General features: G+C 35.7%; 3 protein-coding genes across 3 annotated transcripts; 2 read left to right on the top strand and 1 right to left on the bottom strand.

The window, feature by feature from the left end:
* Positions 1–1508: 1508 nt before the first annotated feature.
* LOC145600928 (eukaryotic translation initiation factor 3 subunit C-like) lies at positions 1509–5978 on the top strand. The gene is made up of 4 exons (XM_081656799.1): positions 1509–1652; positions 2034–2101; positions 2197–3963; positions 4765–5978. The coding sequence occupies exons 2-4, from the start codon at positions 2078–2080 to the stop codon at positions 5692–5694; spliced, it is 2721 nt and encodes a 906-aa protein (XP_081512925.1). The 5' UTR covers positions 1509–1652; positions 2034–2077; the 3' UTR covers positions 5695–5978.
* A 1235-nt stretch (positions 5979–7213) lies between these two features.
* Positions 7214–12772, top strand: LOC145602285 (kinesin-like protein KIN-10C). The gene is made up of 18 exons (XM_081658470.1): positions 7214–7539; positions 8074–8239; positions 8341–8541; positions 8657–8846; positions 8955–9160; positions 9261–9559; positions 9657–9699; positions 9986–10039; positions 10122–10175; positions 10277–10333; positions 10571–10630; positions 10905–10986; positions 11078–11388; positions 11500–11546; positions 12132–12153; positions 12259–12327; positions 12421–12459; positions 12597–12772. The coding sequence occupies exons 1-18, from the start codon at positions 7358–7360 to the stop codon at positions 12636–12638; spliced, it is 2124 nt and encodes a 707-aa protein (XP_081514596.1). The 5' UTR covers positions 7214–7357; the 3' UTR covers positions 12639–12772.
* Positions 12773–12988: 216 nt separating this feature from the next.
* On the bottom strand, positions 12989–15284 carry LOC145600254 (uncharacterized protein At3g49055-like). Its single transcript, XM_081656180.1, has 5 exons — positions 14073–15284; positions 13866–13942; positions 13624–13735; positions 13423–13539; positions 12989–13342 (listed from the first exon to the last, which is right to left on the bottom strand). The coding sequence occupies exons 1-5, from the start codon at positions 15282–15284 to the stop codon at positions 12989–12991; spliced, it is 1872 nt and encodes a 623-aa protein (XP_081512306.1).
* Between the last annotated feature and the right edge of the window lie 239 nt (positions 15285–15523).

Raw genomic sequence — 15523 nt, 5'->3', positions numbered from 1 at the left:
ATTTTGGTTGGCACAGAATAGGCGGGTATCATAAATTCAGCCCAATGCAAACAAAAAAGGCTTACGTTGGACCAAAAAGCTAGTTTAAAATGTTCAGTCCAATCAAAGTTATTTTCATAAGCTGACTACTAGTACAAAGAAAAGAATGTTCTTTCACATTTTTGGTTTCAATTTAAGTTGAGCTGGTTCATTGGTGATAGGTCGGTTCTTATCAAGGCAGCTTGAAACGGGTGAGTTTTGTTCTTTTAAGGATGGGTGAAATGTGTCAGGTCCTGTCAAGTTGGGTTAATCTTTCAAATGAAAACAATAAACATGATCTTGTGGTTCTTAAGGGCCTGTTCACTTCAGTTTCAGTTCAGTTCCGTTTTTAATTTTCTTAACTCATAAACAATTCAGTTCAGTTCAGCTCAGCTCAGCTCAATTCAATTTACTTCATTTCAGGTGGGAGTCTAAAAAGAGAAACGCAAAATTGGGCCCATGATGACGTCATTCGCCAAACATGTGGGAGTTTAAAAAGTTTTGGAAAAAACTAGGTGGTTTTTTTTTAAAAAAAAAAAAAACTTGAGGTGGTAATTCCAATTTTACCTACTATAAATGGTGATAATTAGCAAATTTTCCTACTTTTAGTTATGAACCATTATAATATTATTCGTATTAATGTTTAAACATGATTTTTAACTTTTAGTTTTTATAAAGTGGAAAGCAAATGGTACAAACAATTAAGGGCTTGTTTAACATCGTTTTTGGTTTATAGAATTTTTCGTTTTGTATAAGCCAAATAAAGGAAAGCAAGAAAAAGATTCTATTTTTCAATTGTTAATTTTCAAAATTATCATATTAATAAGTTCGACCAACTTTAATTTATTATATAACATATTTTATAGGCGAAATTGGCCTCAACAGCACAAAATAGCAGCATGAACTTTGACTAGTGGCTATAACACCACAAACTTCTCATTAGGTGCACAAAATATCATAAATGAAGCCCGGTACCAAAAATTTTGCCAAACACATGTTATCTAATGTTTATTATCATAAAAATCGTCCGGTATTGCATGCCTCAATTTGTATGCGGAAAAAAATTACCATGAGGTCAATTTTAAGATCAAGTTTAGCAGAAAAATTACAAAAAAAACCGATTTACGTGCTATAAAAATGTCTCGGTTAAAGTCTTTGGTCAATTTGGACCTTGAGAACTAAATATGATATCAAAATTTGCAAAAAGTTAATAAAATTTTAAAAAAGATTCCATGTATTCGATAAAATTTTTCGGTGCTAGGTTGCTTTTATGAAATTTTGTGCACCCAAAGAAGAAGTTGGTGTTAATGTGGCTACTAGTAAAAATTTATGTTGCTAACTTGCTATATGCGCCTTGTTAAAAGTTCGTGTTAAGGCCAAATTAAATCAAAAAATTTAAAAAGGCGATACCAAACGAATCCTAAGATTAAAGAATACACGAATATACGATTATACGAGTACGAGTTGTAGATAGGTATTATTCGATTGATTTCTATTTTGGCTTAGTTTCCTACCCATAGTGAGTCTTTTAACCTAGCATATATATTCAGCAGCCGTCGTCCTGCGTCCAGCCGCTTGGCAATACAACTAACGTTTTCTCTTCATTCAATCTACCATATTTTGCAGCTTCTGAGGTAAGATGTTGTTTTTCTTCTTCTAATCATCGATTATCGATTTCACAATATACTGTTATTTGTTAATTTTATTCAAATTAGGGTTCTTCTAAGGCAGATTGATTATTGAACTATTATTTATACTTTAATTATTGTAAAGTTAATATTTTTCTATTCATGTTCTTAAACTAGCAGAACTTAATTTTGATAATTGAATCAAATTTGGTTGTTAATTAATGTGTTACAGAACCCTTTAATTTGATGTTACGATGAATTAAAAGATGCTGTCTTTCTCACTCGATCTGAGATTTTGAATGCTTTGATAAGAATTATGTGGCTATAATTTTGCAAAATTTCTTCTGAGCTTATTGTTTGATACATGAATTTTCTCCCAATTTGTAGATTGAGATAATCAGAAGCTGTTGAAATTGTGAAAAGGAAGAAAGATGGGTTCGCGATTTTGGACTCAGGTTTGTATTTTGTCGATGTACTGAAATTTTCAATTAATTTGCAATACATCATGTAAAAATTATCAATAAAAAATGCATCTTTTTTCAATTTGTAGGGTGGTAGTGACACTGAGGAGGAGGAGAGTGATTATGATGATGTTGATGAGATTGTTGCTGATGAACCCGAAAATCGAGGTGGGGGTGGTGAAAACAAGTATTTAAAGACCAATGATAGTGACAGTGATGATTCAGATGACCAAAAGCGTGTTGTCGTCTCCACTAAGGATAAGCGGTTCCAGGAGATGTCTGCTACTGTTGAGCAGATGAAGAATGCTATGAAGATCAATGACTGGGTGAGCCTACAAGAGAGCTATGATAAGATTAATAAACAGCTCGAAAAAGTTATGCGTGTTGCGGAGGCTGGTAAGGTTCCCAATGTCTATATAAAGGCCCTTGTATTGTTGGAGGATTTTCTGCTTGAGACCTTGTCGAATAAGGAGGCTAAGAAGAAGATGAGCAGCAGCAATGCGAAGGCATTGAATAAAATGAAGCAGAATCTAAAGAAGAATAACAAGCAGTATGAAGATCTGATCAACAAGTTTAGGGAGAATCCTGAGTCTGAAGATGATGGGGAGAAAGAGGAATCTGAAGAGGAAACTGAATCAGAAGTTGAAGAATCTGAGTCAGAAGCTGAAGAGACTGACAAAGAGGAAACAAGGGAGGATGATGGTGAGGATGAGGATGACGAGTGGCAGAAGACTGGGAAGAATAACAAGCTTATCGATATGAAGTTACTGAAAAACCCTAGTGAGATCACTTGGGATACAGTGAACAAGAAAGTCAAAGAAATTGTTGCTGGACGTGGAAGGAAGGGAACTGGGAAAATTGAGCTGGTTGAGAGGCTTACCTTTTTGACCAGGATTGCTAAGACACCAGCTCAGAAGCTGGAAATCCTTTTCAGTGTTGTTTCTGCCCAATTTGATATCAATCCTAGTCTCAGTGGACACATGCCGATTAATGTGTGGAAGAAATGCGTGCAGAATATGTTTGTTATTCTTGATATTCTTACTCAGTATCCAAACATTTTGGTGGATGATTCAGTGGAGCCTGATGAAAATGAAACTCAAAAGGGTCCAGAACATAACGGTACCATCCGAGTTTGGGGAAACTTGGTAGCCTTTCTTGAGAGGATAGATGTTGAGTTTTTCAAGAGCTTGCAGTGCATAGATCCTTATACTCGTGAGTTTGTTGAAAGACTCAGAGACGAGCCTTTGTTTTTGGTTTTGGCACAAAATGTTCAAGAATACTTGGAGAAAAGTGGAAATCTGAAGGCAGCTGCAAAAGTAGCCCTGAGACGCGTTGAATTTGTGTACTATAAGCCTCAAGAAGTTTATGAGGCAATGAGGAAATTGGCTGAACAAACAGAAGAGGAGAATGATGAAGCTGCAGGTGAGGAACCCAAGAAGAATCCCTCTTTGTTTGTGACAACACCTGAGCTCGTGCCTCGGAAATCTACTTTTCCAGAACGCAGCAGGGTCTTGATGGATAGCTTAGTTTCTCTCATATATCAATTTGGAGATGAGAGAACAAAGGCTCGTGCTATGCTATGTGACATTTACCACCACGCCCTTATGGATGAATTTTCAATTGCTCGTGACTTATTGTTGATGAGTCATTTACAAGACACAATTCAACATATGGATATTTCAACCCAGATATTGTTCAATAGAGCTATGGCTCAGCTCGGTTTATGTGCTTTCAGAAGTGGTCTGATTTCAGAAGGGCACAGCTGCCTTTCTGAATTATATTCAGCTGGAAGAGTGAGAGAGCTGCTTGCACAAGGTTTCTCTCAAAGTCGTTACCATGAGAAGACTCCTGAACAGGTATGTTTGTACATTTGTGTTATACTGTTATACAGTTATTTTATCATCCTGTTGCATTTTTTACTAAACAGTTGGAGGTTATGGTATTTGGATTCTGATATTTGCTGCGGCTTCCTTTCTGATGTAAAAAATTTGTCTGATTCAGTTTGATGCCTAGATTTATCTCCTATCTAATTTGGTAAATTCAATCTTGCTGGTTGATAGTGGATACAAGTATAATATTTTCATTAACATCCTTAGTGTCTTGTGGTTACTGTTAACTTGCAAAGAAATGCAGGTTAATTTTCATGGAATTTATTGGTTAAATCCAATTGATCTAGGCTCATTGGACTCTCTGATATATTTGTGTGTTGTTTTGCTGTTTTTGTTACACACCTTTTTCCAAAGTTTGTGTTTATTGGACCTGCCTACACCTGGCTTATTCTGGGACTTTAACTATTCTGTGTCCAATCATGATTTTTGTATAAATTAACTTGCATAAGAGTGAAATGTTAATATTTTTTGGATATGAGTATCATATTGCTAATGTCGTGTGCGAAACTGTCAAGTTGGAGATGTAAAAACTGGAATTACTTTGCAGTCAGTTATGGCCAAGTGTTGTGGTGTGGAATGAGCATTTGAGACACTTATCTTTGCTGTCTTGTGAAAACAAATTTTGAGAGACATCCCATAAAAGTGCTGTCTTGTGAAAACAAATTTTGGATGAAATAGAGAAAGAAACTGTTAATCCTTTTCTTGTCTTCAAGAATGCAATCTTTACCTGTTTATGAACCTCACTCTGGTAATTTTTACTTTTATCAGGAGATGAAAGAAAGAAGACAACAGATGCCATACCACATGCACATCAATTTGGAACTCTTGGAGGCAGTTCATCTGACTTGTGCCATGCTGTTGGAGGTCCCTTATATGGCTGCCAACACCTTCGAATCACAGCGCCGGGTCATAAGCAAGACATTCAGGAGATTGCTTGAAGCTAGTGAGAGGCAAACACTTCGAGGCCCACCTGAAAATGTCAGGGATCATGCTATGGCTGCTACTAGAGGACTCACTCAAGGAGACTTTCAAAAGGCCTTTGATGTCATCACATCTCTGGATGTGTGGAAGCTACTGAAAAACAAAGAGGGTGTCTTTGAAATGCTGAAATCCAAGATCAAAGAAGCTGCCCTAAGGACATACCTTTTTACTTACGCTGTTTCTTACAGTTCTCTGAGCCTGGAACAGCTGTCTAAGATGTTTGAGCTCTCTGAGCCACAGATACACAGCATCGTGAGTAAGATGATGGTTAATGAGGAGCTGCGTGCTTCATGGGACCAGCCTACTCGGTGCATCATCTTCCATGAGGTTGAACACACTAGATTGCAGGCTCTTGCTTTCCAGTTGACCGAGAAGCTGTCTTTCTTCGCAGAAAATAATGAGCGTGCTATGGAGGCCAAGTTGGGTGGTGGTTCATTGGATGGTTTGCCTCCTAGGAGGAGAGATGGACCAGATTATGCTGCAGTTGCCTCTTCTGGTGGTGGCAGGTGGCATGACAACTCTTATTCCCAAGGAAGGTCAGGCGGGCGTTCAGGATATGGCGGAAAGGCAATGAATCCTGGACAGTTTTCTGCTGGAGGATATTCAAGAGACCATGGTGGTCATGCTAGAGGGGCTGGCTCTTATGGGCGTGCCTCACGAGGACAACACACTGATTCTTCGGCCCGTATGGTCAGCCTTAACCGCGGTGCTCGTTGATTCGTAATACTTAAGCTATCTGAGTAATTTTGCCCAAGGTTTCTAAATTAAGTTGTTTGGTCAATCATTAATATTTTCATTTCGGGGAAGAAGTTTTGGTTTCAATTAATTAAACCAAATTAGACTAATTAGTTGTAACTTTTGTACGTTTATTTTTGTAGTTTTGAGTTATGAAACGCAGTAACTTCCTTTGTTGTTCCTTCAAACTTTTTTGTCAAATTTCTTCAACGTTAGATTGGACTGAAGAGGCCAATGGATTATGTGAGTGTCACCTTTTGAATAGAGCATTCACTTTGCACCTGTTAGGAACACTTGAAACTAATTTTGTTTGCCTCAAGTGTGTTTATTTTCTTGCTCATTTAGGGCTATTTATTTGCCTTTTAAAGGTATGTCTAAAAATAAGCAAAGTTAACATTCACTTTGCACTTAGCCGTTGAATGCACTTGTGTTCGTCAGGGCGCTATTATTCTCTCTTAAGAGAGAATGTTGTTTGAGAGGAGTAGAGGACACCTACTGATTCGAGTGCTATTAACTCTTAAGTGAAACCAATTACCACATCTTTGATTGAAATTATTGTAACAGATGCAAGAAAGATTGTCGAATGTAGAGCACACAAATTTACATGGTTCACTTATAGAAATGTGTCTAAAGAAGGTGTTGAAGTACACCATTCAAGTAAGTTTTTGAAATGTTCAATTATTATACACAATGTTAATAATGAAATATATATGACTTATTTTTAAAAAACATTTAGACTAATTTTAATATTTAATACGTTAATTAATGTTAAATACTAGTAGTTACATTTCATCTTTTTTTTTTGGTTACAAAAGATGAAATGTAGTAATGACAAAGGCTATGTATGTTCAAATTATTTAATACTTCGTCCGGAGTATGATATTAGCTTATTTCATAAATAATCCGATCAAATTTTATCTTTTTATATTTTGTATGTGTTTATTTATTGCTAAATATACTTGATTTCGTATTAAAAATATTGATGAAAACTTCATATTTGGAAAGTGCAAGTTAATGATTTTATTACTATACTAATGATTTTTTTTTTTTTTGATCTTTCAGAGTTTCAGTAGATGAACAAATAAGGTTAAAGTTTGGTCAACTTTAAAAATCAAATTAGATTAAACCAAATCATATCAAATCAAAAAGTACTACATATTATATCAATTCAAAGCAGATCAAGTGCATTTAAGTACGGACCAAGTGCAATATATGATTTATACGTGTTTGTTTGAGTTCTTTTCCCCAAAGTCTTCAAACTTTAGTGGACCTCGATAAGTTGATTTAATATAATTTCGCTTGTTTAGCTTCAAAAAAAAAGTACGGACCAAGTGCCATATATGATTCATACGTGAGCCAAACCAAATGACTCATCGCCCAAATAGGCAAATACAACACGGTCCATTGGTCCTAGGGTCTTCCAAAGCTTGCAGCGTACGATTCAAATAACATCAGAGGAGCGCTACGCCAAAATTTCTTCAATTTTCAATTACAACGGCTACTTCTTCACTCTTATCAATTTTCAATTCTGTTTAAAATCTTCGCCTTTTTCTCCCTCTTCTTAACTCCTTCAAATCCACTCAACAATTAGTATTTCTCTCACTCTTCTGAACCAATTTTCTGTCAATTTAAATAATCAAGAAAAATGGGTTCAAACCCAATTAGTAAAGTCAGAATTGTTGGTCGAATTAGGGCTCAATCGAACAAAAATGGTGATAATATTGATGGGATTTCAGTTTCCAAGCCTTGGATTTCGGTTTCGAGGCCCGACCCGAATTCACACCCAAGTAGAGTGAGAATCTCTTTTGGGTCAGATCAAATTTCTAGGTCAATTTCTCAATTTCTTGTCTGTTTAATTCATTGAATTTCTCCAAATTGGGTTGTTTTGGGCCTTTGGCTGGTGATTTTCTTGACTGTTGTCATTATTAGTGCTTGATATGAATTTTTTAGTTTGCTGCTCAATTTGTGTTTTTGTTGCTCGAATTTTCTGATTCATATTCTTCTGTGTAGTAATAAAGAAATACGGAGTACTATTTTATGATGTCCGGAAAATAAATGTAATCTAATTTATATAGTACTTATTTTTTAGGATGATGGCATGTCCAATTATTGTCTTTCACATCGAAGGATTGGAACATTATGATGTAAAGCTTATTTGATAGTTTTCTTTATGATTCTAGTTTTAATGGGTGGCTAAGTGATTTGTTTTGTTGTTGGCTGTTATTGGGTTCAATCTTTTTGCTGAATTTTGTTTATCCAATTTCTGTGTAAATATGAGAATATACATGCATAAGTAGTGTAGTTGCTTAGGATTTGGTTAATGTAGTTTAGTTATTGATTAGATTTTTGGGGATTGGACAGTGGTAAGCAGAGTTGTGAAATAGATGACTGTTACGAGCAAGATGTGGCCAATGAGGAGATTTTTATCAAAGAGATTAAACCCTTAATCTCTGGATTGTTTGGAGGTCAGAATAGCACGGTTTTCGCTTACGGACCCCGAGAAAGTGGCAAGACTTACACCATTCAGGTTTGGGTTATTTCATTATTTGTGCTGTTAGTAAGTTTGGAAATCCTTGAAAGCAAAATTCTGATGTGTTTGGTTTTTTTTTTTGTTTGTTATGTGTTTAGGGATATGAGGAAGAATCGGGATTGGCAGTGCTTGCTGTGAATGCAATTTTGCCCCTAGCAGAAGAACAAGGAAAAATTGTCACCATTTCTGTATTTGAGGTGTACCAGGACCGAGTTTCGGACATGTTAGACACCAAAAGACCAGAGGTTTCAATATTTGAGGATGGACATGGAAAGATTCGACTCAAGGGACTATCTAAGGTAAAGTTTGAGAAGGCTACAGTATTGGTGTTAAATGTAAAATGTCGAATGTAAAATGTCCAGTTCTTTTACAGTCTAGGTTACAATGTTGTATGTTTTTTTTCATCCTTTTTAGGTCAAAGTGAATTCTACATCAGAATTTCAAAAGATGTATTTGCAAGCAGCAAATGCTCGCAAAGAATTGCAGAAGACAACTGAGCCTCCTCTTCGATATCATATAGGCTGCATTGTCCATGTTGTGTCACCTCAAACTGAGAAATCATGTGCTCAACTGGTGGGCAAGATCAGTTTTGTTGATTTGGCAAGTATGTTCTTCTAAATGATTTGTCCATTTTCATTATATTCAATGTCTAAGTTTTTTTTCCAAAAAATAATTTTAATTGAATGTTCTATGATCATTTTAATTCAATCAGGCTATGAAGATTCTAGAAGAAAGAGTATTGATGGCTTCAACTTGACCGAAGCCACTAGGATAAACAAATCCCTCTACACTGTGCACAATGTTCTATATGCCCTGAATGCAAAAGATGCCCGGGTACCTTACAGGGAAAGTAAGTTGACTCGGATGCTGCAGGACTCTCTTGGTGGCACAAGTAAGATTTTGATGATTTCTTGCATGGTAAGGTTCTTTAAGTCCATCGCTTGCACTTTCTCTGAACTGGCTAAACTAAACCTTAACATAGTGGTGAACTGATGAATGGTGATACTGTTTTCTGCAGAATCCCTCTCTTTGCCAGGAAACTGTTCAAACAATCAGCTTGGCCTCTCGATCATGCATGGCAGGCTTTTTGGCTTGTTTAGACCCTGGAAAGAGCAGTAGAATTGTTACCAAGACAAGCGTAATGTCGTCTCCACAAGTAATGAAATCAGCTTCCAAATTTAATACGAGATCAAATATGGTGTCTCCTAAAGTTGTGAGACCCATGAGCGCTTCAGTTTCTGGGAAAAAAACAGCTGGATCAAAATTGCATATGTCTATGAAGAAGGACAAAGATGTATCATTTGAAGTGAAAGGAAGGTCTGTAATTAAGTTTAGTACATTGTGTATATTATCTGATACTGATGATTGGTAAGATTGAATGCTAATATGTGGATGTACTGTTATGGATGTTCAGGAAACTGTTTGATGATGCTATTCAATTGAAGAAGTCAAAACTGGTATGGCTTTTTTCCATCTAGTCTGCAGTCACTTTCATTTCTGATTCTTTTAAAAGAAAATTTTCAGATTACCATATCTCCAAGTATTAAATATTATTCACTAAGTACCATGCAAAATGTTGATTGTAAGTACTATGCAAAATGTTGATTGAGAAATGAAATTTACTCTGTGCACTACTCCTATAGAAGTATAGATGCTGTAAAGTGAGTGACTAGAAACATTGAGCACTTATTCCTCAATGTTTCGTTGTATCTCTTGAAATATTAATGTTATTTCCCAATGCAGGGAAACATATGCCCTGAAAGTGCTTCTGCCATGGAATCATCATCACAAAGAGAGGTAGATATTCATATCCTAAGACATTATGCGAGTAAATGTTTATCTTTTAAAATTGTACTAGTAATTGGATTCTTTTATGCAGACAAGTCTCTCCCTAGCAAGTGAGGCAGTATCTAATTCTTCTACTCAGCAAGAGGTAGGTCTATGATGATGTTTGTTGACAGTCTAAATCATACCATCAACTCTCCATGACAGCAAATAGAAATTAGTTTAAAATTTGATTACTAACCTTTTCAGGAGCAATTTGCATCAAGTGCTATAGATTTGGATTCTTCTCAGCTTCCCTATGAAGAGGTGATTCTTTCTGTCCTTCTAACCAAGCCTTTTCTATTAGACTATTTTTGAGCATCTTAATAAGAGCTATTTATCATTTAATGATGTTAGTAAGAAATTCCAGTTGAAATCACTAAAAGGCTAAACTTTGTTAAAAGACGAGTCTTTGAGCAACTACCAAAAACCCACAAATAGCTTCTTAAGAAAGAACAGTGGGATTCTTTCCATCTTAATTGAGTACTTTGTCTTTTCTTTCAGGGAAAAGGTACATTGATAGCATCTTCTGACATGGATTCTTCCCGACTTCCTTCTGAAAAGGTAGTGCATTCATTCTTTCAAACTCCTGTTAACCCAATTACACATTTACACAATATCATTTGTAAGTTTCTAAGGAAAGCCATTCTTGCAAGAAATGTGTCAGCAATTCCGACTTCTAGATTTGAGATCTTTTACCTTTTTCAAATATCGGATGATTTTTAGAATTTTAGCATAATTGCTGTAATTTATAGATGCATCTGAAAGCAATACATGCTGTCTGCTACTTTTACATAAGGATTATCATAACAACTGTTAACGTTTCTTTGTATTTTAGGATGCACTGCAAATTGTGAACAACATTGCCCCTACGACTCCTTTTACAGATCAAACACCCCCATCAGAAAATCTTCTTGAAGGTGTATCTCATGGAAAATTGCAGCACCTTGAATTTATTATTATTATTAATATTTTTGATAATTTTTTTAACTTGTTCATTTGTGAATGTAGATAAGGAAAACAAGAGCTCTTTCCCTAATGACGGGCCATCACCACCACTGAGTGCAAGGATACAAGAGCTCAGAAACAACTTAAACTCGCTTTGTTTTTCAACAGATGCAAATTTGAAAATGGCTTTGGAAAGCTTGGAGCCTGATATTCCAAAATATTTACAGAGAGTGGAGGCCGATGACAAGCATGCCATTCTTGAAAAGTCAGAATTCAAAACTCCAATTGCTGAGAAAAGTGTTAGAGAAAATTATGAACTTGCTACTATGGAAAGCCCTTGGGAAAGTTTCCACATGCGCAGTTCTAGAGTCAAGGTTAGTATTTCTCTGCTTAATGTTGTTGATCTTGGTCTTGTTGTTTTGTACTTCCTTTCTCGCCCTTATATTCATCTTGCTTGAGCCAATATTACTTCTTTACTTTTGTAGGATTCTCTTGTTCAAGAATATTTGAAATTTTTCAACACTGCAAGCAAGTAAGTTCAACCTTTTGATTTATTCATAATGCAGTATTCAATAAGGCCTGTGTTGCATCATGGCTACTTGACCTGGTTTTAATCGATACTTGAACACTCAATCTAGGTGAATTAAACTTGTTTTGATAAATCAACACATTGTTAGCTAAAGTGACAGACATCTATCTGAATTCAGGGTAGATTGTAGTTTTGCCCCCCTAACAGCTTTGACATCATATCACCATGCTGAGCACATTGAATTCAGACCAATTTCTTGATACCCTGTATAAGAACCAAAGCAATGTAGCGAAGGATTTTTATGGAGTAAATATCAAATGGCTCATGTCATGGAATAATCAAATTTAGTTCATGATAGCCGACCCCACTTATGGGATTAAGGCTTTGATTGATTGATTGAAATATCAAATGGCTGTCAATGTAAGATAAATTTCGAAAGGAGTGATCAGGGATACTGCTCAGGCCAATCCTAGCTGTGTCTTTTTTACCTTACAACTTCAACTTGTTAAAAGCTTTCATCTTCCTATCCATCTTACTTATGTTATATTCTTTTCTTCTTGCCTCCTTTTTAAATTTTCAAAAAAACAGGGAGGAGCTAAAAGGAATAAAGGTCAGTTTTATATTGTGTAGCAGTTAAACCATGTCAATATCCTTCTGCTTTATGCTGAGGAATCTTAGATTTTCTATTCTTTTGTCTACTTTCCAATTTAAACAGGGAATCGGAGAAAAAAGGGCTACAAGCATTATTGAAATGCGTGAGGATTCACCAGAGCCCTTCAAGCAGGTTAGTAAAATTGTTACGGATGATTTACTAGGGATTCAGTAGTCTATTTTTTGTTACAAATGGTTTAATTTTTTTGAAATAATGAACTTGCAGCTTGATGATTTAAAAGAAATCGGCCTTTCAAAAAAGCAGGTAAAACTTTCAGCATTTTTTGTTTTTAATTTCCATTGTTATTTTTTTCTTTCATTATATTATTGAAATAAAATCAGTTAAGAGTATAATGTTTATGTTGTATCTAACTTGAGCTACAATTCATTTTATTTTTTCAGATCAAGATAATGATGAAGGATGCAGTTGGAGAGCTTTTATAGGAGCTAAGCTTAAAAATTTTAATGTATCAGCAACACCATGTTGCTATTTATCAGCAGAAATTAATGTATAAGTGTTCTAAAACTATTTATCCAACTATTTATCCTTTGTATAATAAACATAAAAGTATGCAATATTAATGTGTTAGCTACAAATTCTCAATTACATTTAACATTTACACCAATTGTGCAAAGATTGTTTCTATGTACGTTTATTTTATTCAGCATAATTGTTCATCAGTTCAATAATGAGCATATTTACTGAAAGAATCACTCGAAGATTAATTATAAACAACCAAAGTCAGAAGGAAGACAACAACATGCAAAGAGGAAGGAACTCCTTATGTGTAATTTTAAATTCTTTGATGAAGGAAGGCTTGCATTTCCGGAAGCATACGTTTTACATTCAAATTCCGAACCCTAGTATTAGTAGCTGCAGGGTAAAGAGCTTGCCATGGCCAACACATACGTCTCAGCTTGCGTCTGTTATTCTTCTGTTTGCTTTCATCTTCTTCCACTTGTCTTGTCAGTTCTTCAATCCTCTCTCGAAATACTGCAGCCCTATTGTCAGCCAGTTGAAGAGACTTCTCTGCAGCTGATTGTGCTGCCATTGCAGCAACAGCTACTTCTTCCTTTAACTGTAACTTCTTGTTTGATACTTGCAAAGCAGTTCTTGTCTTCTCTAACTCTTGTTTCAAAATAGCAACCTAGTATAAAAACTGTTAGTTTTCTGCACTGTGTTTTAATAAATTCACACGCAAAAAATCCAAAATTTATCTGGTTTTACCACTTTGTTATGCTCCTGAGCAACATGTTTTCCAGCTTCCACTTCCAATTCACAGGCTTCTCTCCACCTCTGAATCTCCTCTTCCATTGCTTTCAATTCAACGAGGAGCTCCTCAACCTTAGAATCATAGAACAATCGAAAGTCAGAAACCAAAATAATAAATCTGTGGTCCATAAATAATCCATGAAAAAGAAATTTTACATTTTTACTCAGGATTCTCTCTCGTTCTTCCAGCTCTTTGATGTAAACAATTTGTTCAGTGATTTTTTGAGCTTGTTTCTCTGTTAGACTTTGTAATCGCTCCGTGTCAGACCTATTTTGAACATACAAAAAAAAAAAAGGGAATTAGGATAGTGCTACAACATTTACAACAAAAATGTACAGAACTTCCAGGGCAAAGGTAACTAAATCATAAAAACTCAAGAAATTCATGATAGTAATACCTGGAATCCTCCAAATCTCTCCTTAATTGAGTAATCTCGAGTCGAAGGCCCTTCATGAGTTTCTCCACAGTTGAGGCCTAACCAAGGGATTACAGACATATTATGTGAAGTACATACTTCAGAGTTAATCAAGATATTGAATAATGTACTGTATATCAAAACAACTAAAAGCAAACATAATACTACAGAATGTAGAGCTGTATGTACCAAACTCACAACTTCCTCTTCACATTCACTGCTAACATCAGACACTATACAATCAGAAGCTTGATCAGCATTTTTCTTTTGATCCTCATACTGCTCGTTCGAAGCACCTCCTATTATAAATCCAAACCCAACTCTTTGCAGCCCCCTCTCAGCAAACTGCAATAAGGGCACTCTCCTTTGTTCATAGTTACCCTTCAACTTGCTAAGGCTCTTCTCTACTGCTTCCTTCTCAACCAACGCAATGCGAAGCAAGGCATTAACGTCTCGATTCTCTTCAGTTAGACTCATTACACTCCGCTCTAATTCCCTCCTCTCCTTATTCACCTTTGCTAGATGAACATTCATTTTTTCTTCAACCCTTTTCGCAATCCTTGATACAAAATCCAATTTCGCGATCATCAACCCTTCCGATTTCTCCTCAACATTCAACACTTGCTCTTCAATACCATGACATTCATCATGATCAACCCACATTTTTTCCACTTCTTTATCATCTAGACACTCATAAACTCTTATCAAACACTTTGTTATAAAGCCAAGAACATCCAAATCTCTCAACAAATTCTCCTCAAATTCATTAGTCCTCTTCTTATAAGCTTCAACTTCATTCAACAAATCCTTAATCCCTCCATAATCTTCCATTATCTCCTCAACCCTTTTCGCCAAACTCGAAACAAAATCCAACTCCCCCAACAAACCCTCCATTGATCTCTTGTAATCTTTCATCAATACATTTTCCTCCAATCCTTTCCCAGGAAAACAATCATTAACCTTGATCAAACACTCTTTGATCAAGCCTAAAACCTCAAATCCCCTCGAAAAATTCACCTCAAACTCCTCATTCTTCCCCTTTAAAACCTCAATATCCTTGAATAAGCCCACTTTTTCACTCAAACCAAAATCAAGTTTCCTCACTAACTCCTCCCTTTCTCTCATACCCTCATAAATTTCAACCTCTAAACATTCTTTCTCCCTCAACCCATCATTAATCCTCCTTAACAACTCCTTTTCCCTCTCCTTAACCTTCGCCTCGAACCCGAAAAACTCTGTCTTTAGGCAATCTCTCTGGATTGTGAGCTCCTCAATAATCACAGCAAACTCAATATTCTTCTTCTGAGCATCCTTCAGCTGCTGTTGGAGATTTACTATATTGCCCTCTTCATCTTCAAGAAGGGTGCTTTGGTCCTTAATTTGGGCTTCTGGAGTATCCATGATTTTGATTTGGGGAAAAAGATGATAAAATTAGAGATAATCATGGTGTAGTGCATGCTGTGAGAAGGTTAGTTAGAGACAATGCTAACTACCAGTCAACTTCCAACTAAAACTAGAGGGAAATCTTAATTTCTGTTTTTTCTCTCTTTTTTTTTTCCTTAAAATTACTGTATTATTTGAATGAATAATACGAAGTATATAATTATATTGAAATAAAAACGTCACCCCCATACTTCTCT

This window comes from Chenopodium album, chromosome 21, assembly GCF_948465745.1.
Source record: "Chenopodium album chromosome 21, dcCheAlbu1.1, whole genome shotgun sequence".
Taxonomy (NCBI): Eukaryota; Viridiplantae; Streptophyta; class Magnoliopsida; order Caryophyllales; family Amaranthaceae; genus Chenopodium; species Chenopodium album.
The sequence above is the reverse complement of the archived record's forward strand: the minus strand, read 5'-3'. Positions and strand labels throughout refer to the sequence as shown.

Coding starts and splice junctions, on each gene's coding strand:
- LOC145600254 (XM_081656180.1), bottom strand. CDS start 15,284: ATGGATACTCCAGAAGCCCAAATTAAGGACCAAAGCACCCTTCTTGAA. Junction 13,943..14,072: donor AAGAGGAAGTTGTGAGTTTG/GTACATACAGCT, acceptor TCCCTTGGTTAG/GCCTCAACTGTGGAGAAACT. Junction 13,540..13,623: donor AGAGAATCCTGAGTAAAAAT/GTAAAATTTCTT, acceptor TATGATTCTAAG/GTTGAGGAGCTCCTCGTTGA.
- LOC145600928 (XM_081656799.1), top strand. CDS start 2,078: ATGGGTTCGCGATTTTGGACTCAG. Junction 2,102..2,196: donor GTTCGCGATTTTGGACTCAG/GTTTGTATTTTG, acceptor TTCAATTTGTAG/GGTGGTAGTGACACTGAGGA. Junction 3,964..4,764: donor ATGAGAAGACTCCTGAACAG/GTATGTTTGTAC, acceptor TACTTTTATCAG/GAGATGAAAGAAAGAAGACA.
- LOC145602285 (XM_081658470.1), top strand. CDS start 7,358: ATGGGTTCAAACCCAATTAGTAAAGTCAGAATTGTTGGTCGAATTAGG. Junction 11,389..11,499: donor TGCGCAGTTCTAGAGTCAAG/GTTAGTATTTCT, acceptor TTACTTTTGTAG/GATTCTCTTGTTCAAGAATA. Junction 12,328..12,420: donor CACCAGAGCCCTTCAAGCAG/GTTAGTAAAATT, acceptor ATGAACTTGCAG/CTTGATGATTTAAAAGAAAT.